This window comes from Orbicella faveolata, unplaced genomic scaffold (genome assembly GCF_042242905.1).
Source record: "Orbicella faveolata isolate gen_17 unplaced genomic scaffold, um_ofav_v1 contig_37, whole genome shotgun sequence".
Taxonomy (NCBI): domain Eukaryota; kingdom Metazoa; phylum Cnidaria; class Anthozoa; order Scleractinia; family Merulinidae; genus Orbicella; species Orbicella faveolata.
In genome coordinates, this window is record NW_028301566.1 from 2,363,030 (window position 1) to 2,388,431 (window position 25,402).

At 38.0% G+C, this 25,402-nt stretch overlaps 1 protein-coding gene and 2 pseudogenes across 1 annotated transcript in view; 1 reads left to right on the top strand and 2 right to left on the bottom strand.

Annotated features, from left to right (window-relative positions):
- LOC110048813 (uncharacterized) overlaps positions 1-25,402 on the top strand; it is a 31,066-nt gene that overhangs the window by 659 nt on the left and 5,005 nt on the right. Inside the window, exons 2-6 of the mRNA XM_089275622.1 lie at positions 4,654-4,846; positions 9,064-9,123; positions 10,121-10,369; positions 11,461-11,757; positions 23,368-23,670. Coding sequence (XP_089131748.1) covers positions 4,753-4,846; positions 9,064-9,123; positions 10,121-10,369; positions 11,461-11,757; positions 23,368-23,670 — 1,003 coding nt within the window. The 5' untranslated portion in view covers positions 4,654-4,752. The remainder of the gene's footprint in view (positions 1-4,653; positions 4,847-9,063; positions 9,124-10,120; positions 10,370-11,460; positions 11,758-23,367; positions 23,671-25,402) is intronic.
- On the bottom strand, positions 18,137-19,379 carry LOC149101602 (uncharacterized; annotated as a pseudogene).
- Positions 20,354-21,960, bottom strand: LOC149101603 (uncharacterized; annotated as a pseudogene).

Below are 25,402 nucleotides of genomic sequence, written 5' to 3' on the forward strand. Positions count from 1 at the left end.
AACATAAATAAGTTGGTATCAGCTTGGAAAATATACAAAAAAAAAAAAAACAAAACAAAAAAAGAAAAAAATGAAAATGACTGTAATGAGTGAAGGCTCACAACTTAGAAGACTAATCAGTTGTTCGCCATCAGTTTAATCATGTGACTGTCCCTTATTTCCAGATTTTATTGTTCATAGAAAACCAAGGTGGTCACACATTAGAACTCTTTAATCAGACCGAAAATTATGGGTACAGGAGTGTAGTTTCTTTATTCAATTCATTATGCCAATTCAAAGATGTGCATATACACGATTTCTCATGAAGAAATAGTTTCTCCATGAGATAGAAATAGAAACTCTTCGGCATTGAGTTTCTTGTGTAAACTTGTTCGGACTGTTCAAGCTCTGATGGCAGTGTAAACAAATACAAACAGAAAAATTTAAAAACAGTTGGTGATGCGCTGTCTTGCAGGGTCGCTGGTCAAAACTTTATTGGCTCAAGAAATATTTGTTACAAGTGTTGGCGATCTGAAATTGAATTCTAAGTGTCGCCAACATTTCAAATGCCTTTCCTGGAAAATGTTTTCTCCAGTACAAGTTAATACTTAATTAACTAAATACGCTTTTACTGGAGGCTATAATCTATTCATCAATAGTTCAATTTCACATGCAGATCGTTATCGAAGTTCGCGCATGAATGCACTGCTCTAATCTTTGATTACTTGGGCCGAGTCTGCACTTGGTGGGCGATAGTGCCAGGTGTCCTAGCGGGGAGCGCAAAACTGGGGATAATAAAATTGCAACATGAAGATGGAACAGAGACAACTTACTTACTTACTTACAACTGACTTAAAACAAGCAACTGTATGATGCTCCTACGAACACCTCAGATGTTGAAGAAATCAGGGATCAACAAAGGAAACACAATGAATAACCTGGCATTCATCGTCCGAATCGTCCATGTTTGTGTTGAAAAACAGAGTGTAGTAAAGCCATGTGACGCGGTTGGTGAGAAAGAAGAGGAGCCTACACTCATTTTGGTAAGTTGAAGGAATAGCCAACACTCCCTACCCCTCCCCTACCGACTCCCCTACCCCCCAAAAATATCTTTTCATATTTCGAGCTGATACCAGTTTATTTTTGTTTATTTTATTTTCAAAAATTTAATTTTACATACTTTTCTCATAATTATCATAATTATTTGATGTTCCGGGATGTTCCAGAATGTTCTGGGATGTTTCAGAAAGTTCCATGTTCCTGGTTTATTGATGGCCCCCTCTATGTTATACGTGCACTGAAAAACATTCCCAGATACCACATTTTGAACTTCTCAATTATCAGCAAAATAATTACCCTGCGAGTAGACTCTTTCAACCATCCAAGAAAAAAACGGGGTGCCGAAATTATCTTAGATGTGGACATGTGGACAGCTCTATGAATGACTGTTTAAAAAATTAACTGGATCTTGTGTACTAAAAGCACCCGCCGTCAAGTGTCAATCAATACGCTTGATTGACCTGGGGCAGATCTAGGGGGTTTGGTCGAGCCCCTGACTTGGCCTCAGAATGCCATAAATCCTATTTTTGAAGAGCTCAATTTAAAAAAAATTTCCAGGGAAAGATGTCCCTGGATCCAGGCCTACAGGGAATGCCTTCGGCAGTCCATATCATGAACCTTCTTCTCTAGAAGCCCCCCAGATCTGCCCCAAGCCCCCTAGTGATGCATCCACACTGATTGGATGATGATGGACAAACAGCGTGACTGTTGCTCCTTGGCAAACGAAATCCTGGCTGCGGATGCTGGTCGCTTCAAAAGCTGCATTTCTCAAAAATTATGTGGCGGTTAGCGCTTGGATTTTGAATGGATCCTTAATGGAGTGCCACAAGAAGAAGCGTCAACCTTTCAGTTTATCTGGTGTTTGATTTGGAAGCCAGGCGATTTCAATTTCTGGGTGAAAATCGGCTTGGCCCTGGAGTGGTCGAAAATGAGCTTTCAACCCTTGTTTCCTTCTTATAACATGTAGAAACAGCGCAAAACCCATCAAATCACTCAAATTAACCATTTTGAGCCGCAGAAATGACAATACACAACAACTAAGGTAGAGTTACCTTTATTTTGAGCTTTAACATGGACATTAGTCAATATCAGTTCACGATAGTTAGACTCTTTAATATTCCCACACATTTCTTTATATTTCGAACGTACAAACAGACATGCCACTTGTATGGGCCCCATGTGCCTCAGTTGGTCTTGAACTGCTCTTTTGGCCCGCACCAACTCAAGTTGGCTTCCTTCAGATCTTTCTGGATGCTTCTGCTCCTCGTGATTTTCTGTCTGCCACATTTCCATGTGCCTTGTGGGAACTCCAATCCATCGCATGGCATGCTATATGTATGATCCTCTCACCATGCCTTAGTGTATGACCAGTCCATTATCAGCATCTTCTCTTAATGGTGGTGTTGACAGGCTCCTGACCTGTTCTTATAATAACCTTAAATCTCTGTTGGTGATCACCTCAGACCAATATACCCTCAGAATTCTCCTCAGACACTTGTTGATAAAAGTTTGTATTTTCTTTGTTGAAGTTTGTATTTTCTTTGTCAATACTGTTGTCACTCTTCATGTCTCTGGGCCATATAATAATACTGCCTTTCCATTGCTGTTGAAGATTCTGATTTTGGTAGCAGTGCATAGGTCTTTGCTTCTCCAAACCGTGCTGAGCATTGTAAAAGCTTGTTGTGCTTTCTTTCTTCTAGCTATTATATCCTCATATCTGTTCCTCTCATCTAAACCACCAAAGGAGGAAGAACTTTTGGTGTTATAAGAACTCTGGTAGAGTGGAATAAATTATCAGTTTCTGTAACCCATTGACACCCCGTGTTTTTTGGCAAAAACACATCTTTTAGACATTTTTGACATTTTCAGCATGGATATGAGCAACATTAGCTCCAATCTACTAAAAAAAAGTATTTGCAACATCAAAGCATGCCTGTCTGTTGCGTTTTATGAGATTTTTACCCGGGTATGCACACAAATCAAAATTTGGAGTTTTTGGACAAGATAGTGACCTACATCATCGGGTTTTTCGTTTTTTTATTATTTTTCCCACCATTCCTTTTTCTCCTCTTATCTTTTTGCTGCAGTTCTTGATCATCTACTGGGCTTGCTTCCAGTTCAAGAATTCCGAAGAAAGCATCATCAAGATGGAAACGTTCTTACCACGGAGTAGCCAAGTGTAGTCAAGAGAAATTTTGCTCTGCGTTTTTTGCTCACTCAAGTTTCTAAGCGTTTTCGTGCATATTTTATGCTCAATTAACCCAATCGCTCTGATCTGGGTAACATTAGAAACTTGAGATCTATTCCTCCTGCAGAACTGGAATAAGTGATGCTAATTTTGGTCATTAAGTTGATGACGTCAGAAGTGGAACAAAGGTGAATGTCCGTCAGTGCCAGTTAATGGCCAGCACAGGCATCAATGGGTTAAACTAGTGACTAGGAATGCAAAGAGCCTAAAGGAGAACTCAGCCCACACAAAGAATTTCTACTGTAGCTAAACAAAGAAAGGATCTTTAGGGTTAACTTTTTGTAATTCATTGAGAATATATTGTGAGTAGTTTTTAGTCTAATTCATTTGGTTCTTATACTTTAAAGGCCTGTTAATACAGGTGATTTTTGTAGTGTAACTTATGCAATTTTGTCACCCTGAAATTGCAAAATTTTAATTCAAAGTCACACTTGTAAGCGGGTTTTAGGAAATTGTACATATTTTGTACATATTTTAGTTTTGAGTCTTATGTAATTGTCCCCTTCACCCCTACACACATGAATTAAATACTAAATACTAATGAGGAGGCGGCCATAAGTTCATGAAAGTGTTACTCGGACTGTAAAATGAAGCCTTTCTCTTCCTTTTTGTTCCTTTCCTTTTCCTTTCCTTTCCTTTGTGATACCCAAGGTGTTAAAAAAGAGAGTTGTGGACCTTGCACTTGAAGGTCACCAGGGGACAGTGAAAATAAAGGAGTGACTGGCATGATGTCCGAAGTTTGGAGGGATCAACAAGATTAGATGATCATATTATATTATGTTGTGCTGAGCTGTGCTGTGCTTTGCTGTGCTGTATTATTTGATACTGGGGTATGTCAGATGTAATTCCTGAACGATTGTATAGAAAATATGTTTATGTTCTCAGGGAAATTGATTAATATATTTATGCATTTAGGATAAATATACTAGCATTCTGTCATTAATGCTATTCTCTTATTTACTATGCTTCTCACTATCTATTCTGCTGACTAGATTGTGAGTAGCCTAGCAGCATCCGGTTCATAACAAAATGACAGCTGTTTCTTTGTGTTTTTGAAGTGTCTGTGAAGAGGATGTAGAAAAAGTTTTGAATGACCAGACTTACACTGAAACAAACACATTGTTTGCTCTCAATTTCTCTGTGTGGATTACAGTTGACTTAAATTGCACCCTCATAAACTATCACATTGGGGTAGAAATCTCAAGCTCATATTATTTTTTAAATGGTATATATCTTTTTAATTAACTCCCATACTGCTTAAGAAAACAATCTAACATGGTACTGCAATCATTCATAATTACATAACTGAATCTGAATTTAACTGTGTTTAACTTAATAATATTGGTTTTGTTTGATTCTTCCAAAAGGGAATGCTCTGGTTAATGACCTGTTGAAAAGACAAGAAAAGTACACTAGAGTGACTGTGAAGATACATTTATGAAGAAACATTCCACACTAGTGCATTTATGATGTTGCGTGCAATGTCAAATAAAATTAAAGACAGTAGAATTAACAAAGACAAGAGAAAGAAGGAGAGGGGAGATACAGATGGACTATCAGGTAGGCCAGATTGTTGAAATCAATATTAAAAATTCTGCTCAACATATCTTAAAGTACATATGGAACTATGCTCTAATATTCTTGTTTAACTTGCAAACTCCCTTTCATTGATATTTTTCAAAGATTTGATCTTTAAAGGAGACTTACAACACCCAACTTTATGTATCATTCAATTCATTCTTTCTTCCTTTTCATTGGCTGAGAACCCACCATGTGACCTGTAAATAATGTAACTCCTACAAATAATGGTCTGCTCATATGTATAATTAATATAAATACCATCTAAATGTGTTTAGCTGCAAATGTTCTTGCTTTCAATTCTGAAAAATAGCACATTGCTTTCCCTGAGCTGCCAGAGAGCGATTTAAATCTGAAAACAAACTTGGTGAGCGATTGATCAAACAATTATTGAACTCGGTTTTCGCAAAATATCCTTATTTGTCAGTGTCTCGCAGATCAATTATTTGCCTCAGCCTTTGGCTTTGGCAAATAATTGATCTGTGAGACTCTGACAATTGATGATATTTTGCTTAAACTCGTCCAATAATTGTTAAATATTTTTATTAGTTTGTAATTTTATCTAGTAAGGAACTTTAGAATAAGATTTTAAAATAAAGGAGTAAGGATGTGTCTGTAGCTTAATGACTTAATTCATTCACTCGTAGTTTAAATTTTAATGATGAAGTTTAGAGGAACTGACGATATTATGTTTATACTTTCTATGAAGTGTAATTTTAATATAATGATTTTTATGTTTTTGCATAACCCTTAAGCTGCAGAGCAGAAATAATAGGATATTTTGGCAGGCAAAAAAATTCAGTTTAACTTGGCAAGGAGCCATTCCTAAATTCATGTGGAGTTGTACACATTGAGTGGACCGGTAGCTTTAAATGTGATTGAATGGGATTGAATTCATCCCACCAATAGTTCGATGGTCATTTCATTCTACGGTGGTGAAAAATTTTAATTACAAATTGGCAAACTTGCTAAAGTCACAACAGGTTTCTCTGCACATGTGCACCATCATTATGTTGAGCTTTACATTTTGCTGAACTGATGGTATTAGTATACTTGGATGGTCATTTTATTTTATATGCAGTGAAAAGAATCATCAAATGAATGAAAGAACTTCTGTCAAAGCAATGTTGATTATGCATTGACTTTTTCTTCAAAGCATTTGAATGCAAAACAATGAGTGCACACTTTTTGTTGGCAAATCTCACATTGGAGTTATACATACATTCATTTGGAGTCCACAAAAAAGTTGGTTGTTTAGCTCAAAGAGTAGTTTTCTTTCTTTCCCATGAGGCTATTTAGCCATTTCCCCAATCCCACTTCCTAGAATACTCGTGCCTTAATAGTCAACCATCTTGAGTAATTTAATGAGTGCTTCACACATTTTCCAGAACTTTTCACAATGTTTTATTGGCTGCCATCTTGAACTGATCAGGTGGTGCACTTGGCATCCTACATCACTAAAAGCATTAGGAACTGGTAAAAACAATACAGGGGTGGTGGGCCAGAGCATCTTTGAAATTGTAGTGGTTAGAAAACACGTTCTCTATCCCTTCCATTTGGCACAAAACTGAGTGACCCACCCCTGAATGAAGGTTTAAAATCACATGATCCACACCCTATAAAACATGACATTTTTCCTTGCATAATCTGACAAAATCACATTTTGTTTGTGAAACTGTGACCAGTATTCTTTTAGGTTTAAGATGTATTTCTTAACAGTAATACAAAATCATCTGGAAGTAATATAATTGTTTTCCCTTACTCTTGCAACTTTATATCATGTTAACACTTGGCCTTCAGACTTGCTACTTGTGGAACAATGATCTATCTACAAAAAGGCTGTGTAAGTTCAGGGACTCACACAGCCAGCAAACTATGAGTCCCAGGCCCAAGAGTGTGAGTCCCAGATCCATGAACATGTGTCCTGTACCCTTGGGGGACAAATAGCATGTAGACGCAGGTTGGCCATTTGGTGTTCTTGAAGACCAGCAGGTCAAAAGAGTGCAGTAGTTTGAACATTTCTGCCCTGGGACTCCTTGCTCATTCTGTTAGACTTCTTAGCTTCCTTACAAATTTTGCACTACATGAAATTGCCATCTGTATTGTACACCAGCCACGTGTACATTTTCAACCACAGGTGGATTTTTCGTCCTTTGGAACTGGAAGGAGTTACCTCTGTTGTTGATTGTGTCAAATGTGTGCCAAATTCGTGTTATAAAACAGGATGACTGGCCCAAGGGAAACACTGAGTTTTGTTTCCCTGAGACCCTTAAATGTCGAGGGTTGAGGGGAAACAAACTCACTGTTTCCCGAGGGGCCAGTCATTAAGTGTTTTGTTATACCTCCTGATGAAAAAGTGATTTGTATGAGTGGCAGTCAAGCCAGTGCTGTTCTACCGAAACGATACGATAACAGTCTTTTTCTTCGCAGCTAACAAAAATAAAGACAATACTTGAGTTGCTTTGCATTCTTCTAATATGATTAACTTGAAAATTCTGGGTTTGATTTGATGAGGAACAGCATATTTTGTTGTAAATGACACAACTATTTTCCTACGTGGCGAGTGGCGACAGCGATCAAAGAGCAAGTTGCCAAATGTGGGTGATCCATTTTTGGTGCCAAATTAAAAGCTTGAAGACACAGAATGTTCAAATTTTCCCCATTCTTAATCTGATATGTTTTTGCTGAATTATAAAATCCCTTTTCTTGAATAATGAATGCCTTCTCTAGTGAGAAACGTTGCCTGAATTCAATGGCTTTTTGACATCTGATGGCCTACTGGTACAAATTTGCCGCTGTTTCAAGGTGCACAAACTGATTAAGTGCGAGTCGAAAGTTCAAGTTGTTGTTTCCCTAGCGAGTTAGTGAGTTTTGTTTGCCCTAGTGAGTTAGTGAGTTTGACCCATGGCATGTGACACGTTCTCCTCCAAGTATTTGAATTGGGAGGTATAACAATGATAATTGAATGACCCACCCCTTACCTAGGGCTTACAAGTTGATGACCCACCCCTTATCTGCTCTGGCCTACCCCCCAATACTTTTTGACCATTCCCTTACATTTGTACTTTCACTTTTGTACTCACAGGTTTTTGTTTGCTCTGGAAATATTTCATTTATCTTCTTCGACCATAACCCTATGTGGGTATAGGGCCATTCACATCAAATACTTATTATAATGAATGACAAAACAAAAACAAAATCTTATGATAAAAGATAGCGATAAAAAGGAACATTTCAACCTCTCCAAGGTCATTTTCAGAGTATTTTAATGGTTAGAATTTGTTTTGTTTGCAATGGTTGTTTTTTTTTTCATAACACTTATTATTATATGCCAAACTGGTCCAAGGTGAAAAGAAGAATTCTGATTGGTGGGTTAGGAGTGGTCAGATTATATTTAAATTTTTATATTATTTTTTATTTGATCAAAATGGCTGCCAAAGCCATGAACTGATCTTTCACTTTTGGATTCAAACTTGTAACTGCTCCCAAATTAGACAATTTAATTTTGGTATACAGGACCTAATTCATGAGCTAATTTGAACCCATAGATTAATGATTCAGAAGCAAACTTACATTTCCTGAGAGGACTGCTAAGGTGGTTGATGACAGTACTCAAAATGCAAAAGTGTTGGCTGAGTAGAGCTTGTGTGCTATTGAAATAAGTAGTAAGTTTAAATAGAATATGTAATGAAAGTGAAGAATGATCATTGCAGTAAATTTTCCAATTTAAGCAATTGGAAAGAAGAAGCCTGAAAAAAATCAGGGCTTCAACGGGATTCGAACCTGTGACCTCCGCGATACCGGTGCGATGCGCTACCAACTGAGCTATTAACTGCGATGATCATTCTTCACTTTCATCTACAACCGCAGTTCATATATGAATTATTTCATATAAACGTCACATCATTTCACTCCTCACGGGAAGATATGAACTCCATTAAGTGGCCTCGCTCCCAATGTGTGGCTTCATAGCTCAGTTGGTAGAGCATCGCACTGGTATCACGGAGGTCACGGGTTCGAATCCCGTTGAAGCCCTGATTTTTTTCAGGCTTCTTCTTTCCAATTGCTTAAATTGGAAAATTTACTGCGATGATCATTCTTCACTTTCATCTACAACCGCAGTTCATATATGAATTATTTCATATATACGTCACAGAATATGTTAATTTTCTGTCTGTTCAATATCTTGACTATTTTAGCAGGCAGTTCTGGAGCCTCTGGTGGTGATGAGAGGGATTCCAACAGCAACCACAGCTCTGGTACACTGTTTATTTAGTGTGCAGTCTGAATTGTAAATGTCAATGATTTGATTTGCTCTGGAAACAGTATAAACCCATGCACAGTCATATTTGATTAAAGTTGTGATATAGTTTAAGATAATTTTTCAGAAAAACAAAGAGCCTGATGAAAACCCAGCAGGTTCAAAGATAAATGCAGGGGGTCCCATGTCCTGAATGAACCAAAGACTCTGAGAGAGTGCATTGATTCGATTTTCTTCTTTTTTCAGTAGACTCAGAGCTTTATTTGATTTTATTGCAAAAGAATTAGCCATTAAAATGCTCACCTTTTAACTCTCCAATGTACTAGGGCAGGGGGGTGTGGATGCCACCCCACTCATAAGGTTTTTCCAAAGTTTTGAAAAGATGATTTACTCTAAAGGGCTGAAACTTTCAGTAGCTGTTCATTCATCCCCCACAGAAATTTTGATATGTCAATTGTGTGTCCATCGTTTTTGGTGTTGCCATGGCAACTGCAAATTTCATGTATTTTTCCAGTTGTCTTCATTAAAATTGCAGCAATTCACGAATTTGTATAATTCAGAAGCATTCTGGCTGAATTTTGGATACATTTCCATTATTTCATTAACTTTTTAAGAACGTAGAAGGCGGATCCAAGATGGCAGGTCAAATGATGTCATATGACGTCATAACCAACAAACATGATATCATCTACAGAGCAAGCTCAGGGCTATCTAATTGATGTAAATTATTTCACTGTGCCTTAACAGAACAAAAACCCAGCGAAGGGGTTCCATTCCTCCCCCCTCCCTCACACACACACCTTGTACCATGGTTGGGATATGAGTTAGCTTGTACATCCAAGGGCTAAATGAGTCTTATCCCAATGACACTCTTGATTTAACATTGCTGTAACTTACTACTTGAACTATTTGAAAAATATGAATTCCTATTTAGAGACTACTCTGACTGTTATTTTTTATACATAAGTTATTTTTTTTCACATTTCTCTCTTCAGGACATGCTAAAAGAGATGCTAGTAGTGATGAGAAGGCATCTGAGGTGGCCAGACTAGCAGATATTAAGCTAGATAAGTTTGAACAACAAACGTTTAGAGGGAGCAACACTTCTTCTCATGGGGAGGTTGAAAGTCGAAGAGCCAGTCTTCCCTCCAACTCTCGACAAGAACAACAGCCGGGAGCATTGCGGCATCAAACAAGCGAGCCTCTTCTAAGTCAAATGAATCTAAATAGAGAACTAAAATTAGGTAAGTTACTTATAGTTGGAAATGGGGTCTTTCAAATTTGGTGTTCATTTCAGAACTTACTTTGTACTCTACCCTTGGTTGAAATAGTTCAATTCCGTTAAAACTAAGCCCCATCCAATTGGCTGTTAACTATATGATAAACATCGCATTAGCAAGTTGATAACGAAAATTCTTGAAACTAAATGAGTTTGTTAAATTTGGGGTTGTATTGCATCATCATGAATATTTTTTACTCTTTTTCTCATCAACTGCATTGCTAAGTTGAGGTTGGTTGCCTCTGAAATCCTGGAATAATCTGCTGAGTACTGAGTGGTTTGCTTGATCATGAGAATGAAAGAGGGCCAGAGGTAGTGAATGAAAAGAGGCTCTTAGGAAGGTTCCATTGAATCAATGTTGACAAAATGTTAATAAATTTGTTTGCATTACTAAGTATGTGTGGAAAACGACTGAAAAAAACATCAATCGAGCCGTTTTCAAGGTTGTTGAAAAAGCACTCAAAATCTTTAAAACAAGTATCTTCAGTTTCTAATCGCCAAAAAGTAAACCAAAAAAACTTTCATGGCATCAAAACATAGCTTAGAGACACATGTCAAATTAATTTCGTCAATATAATGCAAAACGTATAGTTCTAAAATGTTTTTGTGCTTTATTTGAAATCAATCGCACAGAGTATATTTTATTCTGGAATATTGCACTTTGATAGACCAAAGTTTAATATTGACACTAAACTCTTTTATAGCAAATCTGCTTGCTTGCTTAAGCCTTTTAATTCCCTGAGGAATTTCACCGATTTTGAGGTTTTGACCTTGGTTGTCTATTACGGGCAAAATTCAGGAAACCCAGCCAACGTTATCACATGCATTATACCAAACGTCAATCTATTTCCAGTGAACATAACCAGCATTATAATTTGGACTGGTAATATTTAAGACTCTTATTGGTATGGCCTACAAAAACTTTGAGACACCTTACTTCTTTAAAAAACTACTTGGTGCACTTAGGTTATATAAGACTCTCAAAAGTAGCTTTATTTTTGTATCATTTTGTTGCTCATTGAAAAAAATTAATGAAGACCCTCCCTTAATTGGCAGACGATCCACTGGCCACATCTGTGCTGAATAATCGGGAGCTTCTGGAAGGACTGGGAAACTGTTTGGACAAACAATATAAGTGCGGTGAAATAAAATGTTGGAAACATCTCTCCGAACATTTTGGAGTGGAAGCAAAAACCTATGAGGACTTCACTCGCAGCCAGGAACACAGTCCCACAGAAGATTTATTTGAGTATCAAAAGACACAGAAACCTAAGGAATTCACAGTCGGCAAGTTGAAGGATAAGCTGAGTTCCATTGAAAGGCCAGACGTACAGGGTGTTCTTTTGGAGTTCGGTGAGTACATTAAATTAATTAAAGATTACTGTAAAAGCTAATGAAATGTTTTGACCATAATTTATTGTGGGATTATGCAGTTATTGCATAATCCCATATAGTCGGCGATTGTCTTGAGAGTTCGAGGACACACACACACACACACACACACACACACACACACACATACACACACATACATACACACATACAGACTGACATACATACATAATACTTTATTTGGTCTCGCAGGTTAAAAGATCTGGCAGCCGTTGGCTGATGTGGACCTACGTTACTAATTTACAATATTTACATCTAATAAAAAAAAATAAAAAGACCAAATATGTACAATGTGTGAGTAATGAAAATAAAAATTAAAACTAGGTTGGGTTTAATAAATGTATAGTAGTGGTTTCAATAATAATAAAAGTGATCCGATTTATTTGTAATCAGTGAACTCTCCTTTTCGAAGGTGAAATTGTTAATAAATTTGGAGGATTGCTTTAAACGATTTTTAAACGATGTGACATTATCATAGTCTTTAACGCTGCTGAGAATCTCTCCTCCGATGAGAGTTAATAGTTAAAGAAGATAATGAAAACTTGAGACGTAATCGGAGCTTCACATTTACAATAGGCAGACAAGATGATATTTGAAATGTGAACTGCCTTCGCTTCTTTTTAATTCCCTTCTAAACGGCTCAAAACGACCCAGGAGCACAGGTAAATAACAGTACATTTATTTCACATGAATGTAAATGATTATGTTGTTGCTGATACAGTATTCGGGCCCCCTGTGCTTTGGGCGAGCGGGAAGATTTTCATGAACGCAAATCGAATGGGAGCTTAAAATTGCCTGCGTGGCAAAATTTAAGCTTGTTCTTTTGTTTGCTACCGTTGGACATCTATTACTATCAATCTGGAGAGTGCAGCTTATGGTCGCACTTTCCTCGCAGCTGACACTTACTGACTAGCAAGGTGAATTACGCTCTTTAACCATGGTTGATGCACGGTATTTCAAGAGGGGAACGCCCGAAATGATCTGCCAGACCACAGATCAGACATCCGTCGATATTCAACTTACAAATAAGCGCAGGGAAAAAGCCATCTTATGCCCGCCATTCTACGTCCAACTGAACAGGCAACAGTAAACAAGCTGAATTGCCACACTGGCCGAACTGAATGTTCAGGTAACGATAGAAGCACGCTGAATCACCACGCAATGCCTGAACTGAACAGGCAACATAAAAGCAAGCTGATCTGCCACGCTACCCGCAACATTAATCACACAGGAAAGCCACACTACGCTTAAACTAAAATGGCAACAGTAATCATGTAACAAATTATGCCACACCAGAAGCTGAACAGAGCGGGCAACAACGCTAAAATAAAATATCAATGTACCAACCGTTGTTGAAGTCGATTGGGAGAGTTCAGCTTAGTGTTGCACTTACCTTGTAGCTGACATTTTACTCACTGCAAGGTGAATGTACGTTCTTTTTCCATAGTCAATGCACGATATTCTGGGAGGGGAACGCCCAAGATAGCTGGCCAGACAACAAATCAGAAATCTGTCGATATTCAACGTGCGAATTCTTCAGTTCCTTGATCCAAGTGGAGCATTGGGTCAGAGATAAGTTGCCTCCACCTATCCTTTTTTGGCAACAGAAGTAGCTGCGACCCCTGACAACATGCGAATAAACGCAAGAAATTGCCAAGCTATGCCTGCCATGCTACGCCCCAACTGAACAGGCAACAGTTAACATGCTGATCCGCCACGCAACACCTCAACTGAACTTGGCAGGCGTAGAACCTGCTGAAAAACGCCACCCTATGCCTAAACTAAACAGGCAACAGTATTCAAATAGCAATATCATGTAGTGCCTAAACTAAACAGGCAATAGTTATCCTGCTGAAATGCCATGCTGCACCTAAGCTGAACAGGCACACAATTATGCCACGTAAAACCTAAGTAAGTTAAACGGGCATCAATAATCACGCAGAAAATCCACGCCAAGCAAAAACTAAACTGGCAACAGGACAGTCACAGTGTTTCAGCCAGAAAATTTTACTTGAGGGCCAAAGTGGTCCCTGAAGAGCTTTTTTAGGGGCCATTTTTTTTTTAGGAAAGGGACCAATAAATTAAAAGCTACAGAAGGAAAAAGTACATCAGGGTACCAAGGCAAATAAAGCAGTTTATTAGGATCTATAATAGTAAGTGCTTTTTGAAGTGTTTTTTTTTTTCAGTAAGGTTTCTTTTGAATCCGGTTGATACTAGTATAAAGGATCCGTGCATTACAAGAGAACAATTCCTGGGCATACATGACGTAGTCAATGATTAAGGGTTTGCAATTTATAGGGCGATTTCAAACACGGTCAGCCATTTGGAAGTTTTCTGATCCCAGATAATCAATGCGGTAAAGCAAAAGGACGGATCGACTTATTTGCTTATGTTGAATGTTTTTTTTAGACGGAAATATCTTTCAATGATTCTCTTGAAGGACGTAATGTGCGATAAAATAACCGTTATTGATCGTCAACACAGAGAAATGTAGTCACCATTATGGCAACTAAACCAGAACTGTTGCCGAATTTTGGTCGCCAAGGATGAAATGTTTGTTACATCTGCAACACGAGCAAAATGGAAGCACAGTCTTATTCACAAGGCATCAATCAACAAAAGGATTTCAGGCTTTTTCGATATTCTGATTGGTTGTCTAGATATCCGCATCTAAAGTTGGAGTAGCTAAAAATATGAAATTCGAGATGTGTTGCGTAAATGGACCCCACGGAAAAAAAACATGTTAAATATCAAAATTTCCCGACACGCTTTCGTTTGTCATTACCCCTGGAATTTTTTGGCGAAATTTCACGAAAATCCGTTAAATTTGCATACCCTGTAAATTCGCTCAAAGTGGGTGTATTCCTCCCAGAATCAAATGCGATATTTTAGCAGCCGTTGATAAAACCAGGAACATGGAACATTTCAAAACATAATAATTTTGAGAAAAATATATAAAATTAAATAAAGGAATAACCTAGAAAGACAAATAAGTAAAAACAAAATAAGAAAAATTAACTGGTTTCAGCTCCGAATATGCAAAAATAAAATAATAAAAAAATTAAAAAATGCGAATGACAGCAATGAGTGAAGCCTCGCTACTGTAGCGATGTCGGAAGGAAATGCACAAGCTATATATCCCCACTAATCTATTCCTGGCGCCAGTTCAGCATTAGTTTAATCACGGGACGATCCCTTATTTTACAATGTGGTTGACGAGGTCAATTAACACCATATTGTTTTGTTCATGGTGAGCGAAAACTGGGAAGAGTACCTGTCCCCTGAGTAGGGGTTGCTGTACTCTTCCCATATTTCTTTCCTTCCTAGAAAACCAAGATAGTGGCGTTCAAACTCTTCAAGTAGACCGAAAAATATAGGACTGTGAACAGTCTACGTAAGTTTCTGATTTTTTTTATTCAATTCATTGCGTCAAAGACAAGCGCATACACGAGTTCCCTTGGTTTTACACAGCATATAGTTTCTTGTCTAACTAATTCGGAGTACATGAGTACCGGAACTCACTTGTTATACAACAGCTCTTCACCGTAAATTTAATTGAATCGCAAACCTCCAGATGGCCTTCGATAATACGAGGAACATGGCTTGACTTTAAGCATATTTCTTTTCCTTAATTTATTGTACGTTACTGTAATTGTCTTTGCCAATGTGTATTAAATGTCTAGAGTAAAGAAAGCATTGTTGTTGTTGTTGTCGGAACATCCCGGAATATCCTGGAACATCCAAAAAATTATAATAATTATGAGAAATATATATATATATAATTAAGTAAAGGAAAAGCCAAAAAAGAGAAATAAGTAATATAAAACAAGATAGTACTGTTTTAGCTCCCAATATGCAAAAAAAAAACAACAAAAACAAAACAAAAAAAATCAAGAAAAATAATGACTGCAATGAGTGAAGGCTCGTAAATTTAACCTTTTAAGCATTCTGAAGGGAATGTACAAGCTATCCCCACTAATCCATTCCTGCCAGATGTTCGCCATCAGTTTAATCACGTGACGGTCCCTTATTTGTGGTCGAAGAAGTCGATTACCACCATGTTTTATTGTCGTTGTTTTTCATGGCGAGCGAAATCTGGGGAGAGTACCTCTCCCGGGGTAGGGGCCTGCTGTGCTGTTCCCATATTTTTTTCATAGAAAACCAAGATGGTTGCGTCCGAACTCTTCAATCAGACCGAAAAATATCGGACTATAAACAATCTACGTAATGCACCTATAAACGTCGAGCCCAAGTGGGGGGGGGGGGGGGGGGAGGCTGCGGGCTACCCACGGGAATTTGATTATAGGAATTTCAATCGTCTACGATGTGACACGGTCGCCATATTGAAGGACCAAGAGAGTCTGGTAATGAGCCATCTGCCATCGTGTAAATATCCCGAAGATACTGGGAGTTAGTGAGGTCTTTGTCCGGAACCAGATGGAAATCATGTCAGGTAGAAATCAAAAAAGATTAAATGAATCTATTTTTCCATCCTTTCATACAGGCCATGCATACTTTCACTCTATACTTGTGCTTACATATTCATGAGTTTTCTTTGCTCCAGGGTGGAGAATTTCGATATTTTTTACCAGCCATGTAGTCCCAGTGGTGGGCATTTGGCATTTTGTTTTTTCAGAAAATGTTAAAATCAACACCCCTGGGCGTGACGCAATTGGCGGGAAAGAAGTGGCGCCTACGCTCCGTTGCGGTCAGTTGAATGAATTGTTCTTTACCCAACACTCCTTCTCATATACTCGACTCCCTACCACGCAAAAATTATTTTCGTATTCCGAGCTGATACCAGTTTATTTTTATTTTTTTTTAGTTTATTTTACTTATTATTTTTTTTTTTGGTTATTTTTTTAAAATTAAATTTTATATGTTTTTCTCATTATTATATATATATATATTGTTTTGATCTTCCGGAATGTTCCATGTTCCTAGTTTTATCGACAGCCCCTTCAGATCCTGTCCAAGGGACGATTTAAAGAAAAGGAAAGGCTTATTTTCTCCCACTCAAACCATCATTTAAGATACGCTGAACGACAAGTTATCGCACTTCATTGCCTGTAAACATGAACATGAAGGGGCATACATACTGGGCCAGGAACACCAGTTTATTCATTCTTTTAGTGATTTTTTTTTCTTTGATTATCGTTTTTGGCTATTTCTATATTTAGTTTTAGATATATTTCTTATAATTGCTATAATTTTTCAATGTTCCGGAATGTTCCATGTTCCGGCTTTTATCGACAGCCGATTTTAGCTCTTAAAGGTTGGTTAACAACTCGCGCCTCGCCAGGAGATTATCTCGCATTATGAGACCGAACACCAGTGGGACAACAGGACCTCCTAGCGTCAGTGACAATGGATCAGGATTTCCCGGGAAAAGCATCGCATTGCAACACGTTTTCTATCTATCTAAGTAGCCAAAAGCAAAAGAACAAGTCGCGGCAAGATAGGTAAAGTCAGCAAATGGACCAACAAGCACGACAACGAATCAAAGTACAGACAGCTCAGGCAGGCTGCTTTTAAAAGAACCTTTGTGGCTTTCAGTGAGGTGTTTTCTTTTCTTTCCTACACAGAAATGGGTCCTTTCTGTCTTCTTTGGGCTTGTTTGTTTCTTTTCCTCGGTCCAAGCGCAAAGGGCTTCTATTTACAAATTGTCAAGTGCGCGATGTAAACAATACCAAATGACATGAAATACGAACTCCAAGATGAGCGTTTGCCGCGAAAGTTCCCCCGGCGGTTTCGACCAATTTACGAGATTATGACACCTTCCTGGTTTATTAACTTTATTTGAAAATAGGTTTTTTTTTAATAACTCGGCCGCTTTTTGAGATTTTTAATATTTTTCTTTTGAAAACATTAGATAAAATGACTGACTTAAATTTCGACAAATAAAAGAAAAAAAACGATTTTTTTATGCCTTGAAGGTGGGAAGTAACCTTAACAGCATCGAATTCTGCACAAACTAGGGCTAAATCAGGCTAAATGAAGAGAGATTGTTGTTGTGTTATGTCCCATAGGAACTAAGAACTAATTATTAATTAGAGGATAAAGTAAGTAAGTGAGTGAGTGAGTGAGTATAGTATAGTATAGTATAGTATAGTATAGTATAGTATAGTGTGGTGTGGTGTGGTGTGGTGTGGTGTGGTGTGGTGTGGTGTGGTGTGGTGTGGTGTGGTGTGGTGTGGTGTGGTGTGGTGTGGTGTGGTGTGGTGTGGTGTGGTGTGGTGTGGTGTGGTGTGGTGTGGTGTGGTGTGGTGTGGTGTGGTGTGGTGTGGTGTGTGGTGTGGTGTGGTGTGGTGTGGTGTGGTGTGGTGTGTGGTGTGGTGTGGTGTGGTGTGTGGTGTGGTGTGTGGTGTGGTGTGGTGTGGTGTGGTGTGGTGTGGTGTGGTGTGGTGTGGTGTGGTGTGGTGTGGTGTGGTGTAGTGTAGTATATCTTTATTGCGCCTTACTCTCCAAAGGGAGGTATTGGTCTGTTTACAATAAAGGTTTAACATTCACTTGATTTTTTTATAATTCAAATAAAATTAAATAAAAATTATAATGCTCATTTCGTTTGTAAGTTGATAATCTCTTTTCTTTTTTTAAACATTAAGTTGATATATTTACCTATTATTTTTGATGTAACTCTATTGTCAGCTCTAAGTAAGTACTTAGTTCTCTCGTTATCGCTCAGATTTGCGTAAAGTGCATCTTTGTTTGAAATGTGAGAGTGGAGCTCAACTCTTATGGTAGCGTACCCCTGGCAATACATCAAGAAATGCTGTTCGTGTTCTACGTAATTTTCTTTGCATACTAAGCATGTTCTTTCCTCTACTGGGATTGATGCTCCTTTATTTTCATATTTTCCAGTTTGTATTCGTAATGCGTGATATCCTAACCTAAGCCTTGTCGGGCTAATTCTGTGTGCTGAGTTTGTAACCGTTTTCAGGTAATTTTCAAATTGATATCTCTTTTTTAAGTTGTTGATGAACTGTTCTTTGTCTCAAGCCAGTTTTGTGAATACTGATTTCTAAGATTTTTGTTTATTTTTAATCGACCGTTCTTGATGTGTTGCCGTGTTACTGGTTCTGTTGATTCTGTTACTCGATACCCCCTAGTGATCTCTTCATTAATTGTAACATCAAAGAAAGGTATAGAAGTTGTTGCATATTGAAATGCTTCACGTAACAAAACGTTGCTACAAGAATGCTTCAATCTTTGCCAATAGCTAAAGATTGAGGCTTTTATATTAATGCTTAAAGGGTACCTCCCAAGCTCTGCCCTGCAGGCAATATTTTCTGTATACCATGGGATGTTTAGTGTTTGTTTACAGAACTTAATGTGGACTTGTTCAATTGTGCTTTTATCAAAATGCGTTCTGTATGACAATAGTTCTGGTCCCCAAATTTCACATGCATAAAGTAAGACGGGTTTAACCAGGGCATCGAAAGGTTTGTTCTCAATCGCAATAGTTGCTGAATCTGAGTTAGAAAAGGATCTTTTTATTATCGAGAGAACTTTTGTGCCTTTTTTTGCTGAGAATTTCTCTTGCATAGCTGTAACGACCGGATGAACTCATTTCTACACCTAAATATGTTTGTTTATCGACAATTTGTAAAGTTTCATCATTGTATTTGAAATTTGTATTGTTTTTGTTTTGCCCGTTACCACTAAATATGATTATGTTCGACTTTTTAGTGTTGACTTTGAGCTTCCATTGCTGAGCGTGTTGATGAATTACATTGAGCGATTGTTGCAGCCCTTCCGGAGAAGGACTGATTACTAATAAATCATTTGCATACATTAAGCAGTTTATAAAGCGATTCCCTAACATCACACCTGGAGATTTGTTCTGTTTAAAATATTGCGGTAGATCATTCATAAATAACGAAAATAAAACTGGACTTAGACCATTACCTTGTCTTATCCCTTTGTTACATGAAAAAAGTTCGGTAAGCGTGTTTTGATTAATTTTAACACAACTCCTAATTGACGAATACGAAACATTCAAGAATTTTCCCTGAATTCCATATTTGTGTAATTTATGAATCATACCGGATTGCCATACGCTATCGAAGGTTTTCTCGTAGTCAATGAAACCAACATAAAGTTAATTGTGATGTTTGGTGTATTTATGGAGTAATTGCTGGAAAATGAATAAACTATCCGTAGTTATCGAGTTTGGTCTAAATCCAAATTGTTCTGGATTTAGAACATTATGTTGCTCGATGAACTTATTCAATCTGTTTTGCAAAATTGATGTGAATAGTTTCCCTAAGCAGCTGGTTAAAGTAATTCCTTTGTAATTGGCTGGAGATTTCTTATCGCCTTTTTGTTTGTATGTTGGTTTTATAACACCAATGTTCCATTCAGTTGGGAAGGTGCCGTTTTCGATGATGTCGTTGAATATTCTTTCTAGAGAAGGCATGAGATAATACCGCCCATGTTTGATCATTTCATTCAGGATGGTGTCCGTACCAGATGCCTTTTTATTTTTGAGTTTAGATATTTGATCATGAATTTCTTTTGCAGTGATAGGCGCGTCTAAAATTTCATCGCTCATAGTTGTTGTTTGGTCAGGATTGTTTGGAAATATGACGTTTGCGTTCGTTTCTTGAGATTCGTCATATAAAAGGTTTTGAAAATGTTTTATCCAATCTTCTGACGAAATATCGCAACTTTCTTCGACCGTCTCATTTTTACGAATTTTGTTTATTAGTTTCCAGAATTCGCCGCTTCGGTTGGAATTCAAATTGTTTATTTCATTTAAAAGTTGATTTTTATATGTTTTGTACATCTTTTTTACTATCGTTTTGTTTTGTTTTTTTGAGGGTAAAGTATTCTTGTCGCAGTGATCGAGGAGCTGTGGGATTTATTTCCTTCGCCAGTTTCTGCAGCTTTTTCTTTAGTTGTCTGCAAGTATTATCGTACCATGGTTTGTGTTTCTTCGTACATTTTCGCGTTTAACGTGATGTCTCCAGGCTTAGGTTTGCAACTGATTTTAGTATTTGATTGAACTGTGAAATCTCATCATCTATTGAGCTGTGGTGTGCTGCATTAAAGGATTGAAGCCTGTCTTGAATATGAATACTCGATAATGCACTTACGAATTTATCTTTGCATTCTGACTTCCAAAGAAACTTGGTGAAGCTGTTTTGTGGAAACGCCCCCTTTCTTCGAGTATTTTTGAAGGCGTTGTAGTTCATGATATCACGATTACTGGAGGCTAATTTGAGAACGATTGGACAGTGATCAGAATAAGGCGTCAAATGCTGTATTTGAAATCCTAGCACTGTGATTTGAAGATCTTCACTGACTATTCCGTAATCAACAGTGCTTGCTCCATTGGATTGATATGATGTTAGCTTGCCGTCTAGATCACCTGTAGCTCTACTGTTCAATATTCTCAATTTGTTTCCTATACATAATCGTAATACTTCGCCTCCTAGTTTGTCAACGGTATAATCTCCGTTGTTTCGTTTTGGCCAATTTTTATCGAGATTATATGCGTCATCATCTGGCAGGAAATCGCAACAATCATTTTCAATAAAGTCATTTAAAGTTCCAATCCTAGCATTTAAATCACCAAGCAAAATGATTTTACCTTGTTTGGAACACTTGTGTATTTCTTGTTCTAAAACGCTTAGGACGTCCTCACCTGCTTTTCGCCGAGACTGAAGTGGGGGTAAATAAACCGCCGCGAGATAAATGTCTGAATTTATACCAAAAAGCTGTCGTTTTAGGTGACACCAAATTATGTTTGGAGAGGCACTCTTTATATGAAAAACAAGGTCTGAATGTTTATTCTTTATCAAGACAGATACTCCGCCTTGACCTCGTTTACTTTTCGTGCTCCGTATGGTCGAGTGGACTATGTAATCCTGAAACATTAATGACTCATCTTTTGCCCATGTTTCTTGTAAGAAAATAATATCGAATTTTGATAGATTAACTTTAATTGATTTGATATTTAATTTTGTATTTGAAATGGTTTGATTGGTTGGTTTTAGCCTGGTTTTGAGTCCTTGAATATTCAATGAAATTATATTGTAAACATTTTGATTTAACCATGAAGAGTTCATTTGAAAGAAAGAAAATATATATATGTATTTATACGATCAACAAAACCCGGAAAAAATAAATGTAAGCTTTGATAATACTAATAAGGAAATATAGTACTTGCTGATTATCGGGGAAATATAAAACTAAATATGTCTCACAAAAGTGTCTCAGTGTCATGATAAGGCTTACAGCTGCTTAACGTTTGCCAAGGCTTGTCAGCAGTAAGTTGATTAACTGTTGCGCTGGACCTGCGTTCCTCCACTGTGAATTTCGTCCTTTTCTGCGGTTCTGTTGGTTCCACAGGAATGACTTTTCCTGAAAAAGGCGCTGTTTTGAGTGGTCTAAAGTGGCGTCGAATGAGTGTCCATTTTCTCTTGCCCATTTCTTCATAGAAGCAGCCAGACGTCCAAGGCCTTGTTTGTTGTGAGTGAGTGAGTGAGTGAGTGAGTGAGCAGTATTCTGCAATAAACTTCCCACTTAGAAGTTGTAACGACTTGTCTATGATGATACCAGAAATCCAAACACAATCTATGTTAGATAATTCACCTATTTTTACACCTCAATCCTTCCAGTGATTGCCTTCTCACTTCTAGAAATTCAACTCCCAGATACTTACATTTAAAAGCTCTTTCTTTCTTTTTCTCTTTCTTTCTCTCTTTCTTTCTCTCTTTCTTTCTTTCTTTCTTTCTTTCTCTCTTTCTTTCTCTCTTTCTCTCTTTGTTTCTTTCTTTCTCTCTGTCTCTGTCTCTTTCTTTCTTTCTTTCTTTCTTTCTTTCTTTCTGTCTCTCTTTCTTTCTTTCTTTTTTTCTTTCTTTTTTTCTTTCTTTCTTTCCTTCCTTCTTTCCTTCTTTCCTTCTTTCCTTCTTTCCTTCTTTCCTTCTTTCCTTCTTTCCTTCTTTCCTTCTTTCCTTCTTTCCTTCTTTCCTTCTTTCCTTCTTTCCTTCTTTCCTTCTTTCCTTCTTTCCTTCTTTCCTTCTTTCCTTCTTTCCTTCTTTCCTTCTTTCCTTCTTTCCTTCTTTCCTTCTTTCCTTCTTTCCTCCGAGCATAGAACCTCGGTAAACAAAGTGCTTGTCCTGCGTTTATTTCCCTAGTGTTTTACAATTGTGAGGTTTTGCTTCGCTTGCTTCTTTTCCTAACAACGGATGATACGTCTAAGATTTTAATGCTGAAAACATACATTTACCAATTATAACGTAAAACTTGTTCCTGGGCTCGATGTTCGTGAAAGGTTAGTCCGATTCGTGAGAGAGGAACTCTTAAGTGAAGCGGGCGAGGATGGTCGTCTTTTCTTTCGAGAGTATAAACTTCGGTTTTTGGTTTCACTTAGGATATTCACGTGGAACGCTAATGTTTCCACCCTTTAAGATATCTGAGGACTACAGACGAAGAAATTAAAAACTCCGCCCTACATGATGGTTTAAATCGATGAGACATGAAATGTTGATAGGCAATAATTTTGTCCTTACAAAGTCGTGATTTTGGTCTTGACTCTAGAGTATATCTTTCTTTTTTGAGCAGATGATGAGACTCAAGTGGGCAGCCTGTTTGACAGTCATCCACAAGTTATTGCAAACATGGCTTTTTTGCTGGACAAAGAGGAGAAGCCAGGTAAACGGAACTGGAAGCATTTAGCTGATATGTATGGCGTGCCACGAAGTGAATCGGAGAGTTTTGGAGAATCTATGGATGAAAACCCAACAGAACGGTTGTTTGAGTACCTCCGCGTCAAAAAACCTCGTTTAACCACCGGGGAGGTAAAAAGACATCTGAAAATTCTCAAAATGCAAGATGTGCTGGATGTGTTAGCAGAAAGCAAGAAAGGTTTGGTTTTCGTGTTATTTAGGCTTTGCTAGTTTTTCAGCATGCCTCTGTAAATATTTAGAAATGTTGCGTGAGGTATTAAATTTATTCTTTTTATTATTAGTTTAAGTGTCTCTCTCCACCCAGGTGTGTAATGGGTACCGGCGAATTTAATGCTGGTGGTAACTCTGCAATGGACTATAGCATCCCATACAGGGGGGAGTAGAAATACAGTGGAACCCCGCTCTACGGACACCCGCTTAATACGGACACCCCGATATTACGGACAGTTTCGTTTTCCCCGACGAAAAGCTCATATATTTTTTCTAAAATTAACCCGCTTATTACGGACACCCGTTAATACGGACAACGGACACTTTTCTGTGTCCCGAGCGACAAACTCTTATACATCGTCAATCCCGCTTTACGGACACTGTTTGTATCTGTGCATTGTCTATTGTCATTGTCATTATTATGTGCTAATTAGAGATTTTGTACCCTGGTCAAATTATGACAGATTTCGGCGGGTTAATACAATTTTATTACTAAATGAAACTGTGTCAAAGTACCATGACGCATTTGGCCAATTCTTTCTTCCGGTGCATTACCCAGTCTGCAGTCCTTATATCAAGTTTTCTGCCTGATACGCTTACGCAAAAGTTTCACTTTCTTGGTCTTTTGCTACAGTCCTTGCTTGTAGCCTTCTTCCTCTTTGACGTCTTATGCTTGCCACTATCAGCATCGGCCTCCGTTCGTATTGCTGGGTTGTTGCCAACGTCTATTAATTGTTCAAGTAAATCCACGTGCTTCCTAGGACCATCAAAAGTATAAACACACGGTATTTCCATACCAAGGCCTCCACCCCGATTAACTGCGTTTCCACATACTTAAACTGATCCTCGATTAGTAGGCTTTGAAATAAAATGGGTGACTATACCAGTGCGGTTTTTGGTGTTTGCGAGGTGATATGGAATGTGGCCGATAACTCGACTTTCCTTTAGCACGGCGACTGCGTTTTTGTCCTCACCATTTTCCGGTTCTGGTTGCAAAGGCAAAATTTCACCGAGAGTGATACAGTTAATGATTTGTAATTTACAGTACAATTAAAACGTTTTGTCGCCGTACAAGTGTCGGCCTTAGTGTTTGTATCGATAAAACACGTGTCCCTGACTTTTTTCCGAAGACCCCGGTTAATACGGACACCCCGTTAATACGGACATTTTGGCATGTCCCCTTGGTGTCCGTATTAACGGGGTTCCACTGTACTCCTAGTCGTGAAATGGTACTTAAACTTGTAAGACAAGCTCTGGCCTGATAAGCCACTAGGCTCCACGCAGACTACCATTACCTACCCTGGAAAAGTCCCGGATATTCCATCATCCCTGAGTAGTACGAACCCTGACTTATTACAGGGGAGCTTAAGCAATGACGACGATGACACCTAGTAAAAACTCTAGGTCTGTTCAGTACGCTTATGGGTCTAAAAACTTGCCCAGGCTAAATATTTAGCAAAAGCCAACCCGCTTTTGAGACAGTGGGTATTTGATGGCGGTTATTGGAAATATTTTCATCAGAAAAACACAGAGGTAACCGAATCAAGTGAAAAATAACATTCTGTATATCACTTAGAGAGACGGAAAGCGCTGCAACGAAACTCGCTGGAGACACTCGAAAAGTAATCTGACCCAAGACGTAAACTCGAACAATACACTAAGGCGTCAAGTTGAGGCGTTTTTAAAAGATAATTTTCCTG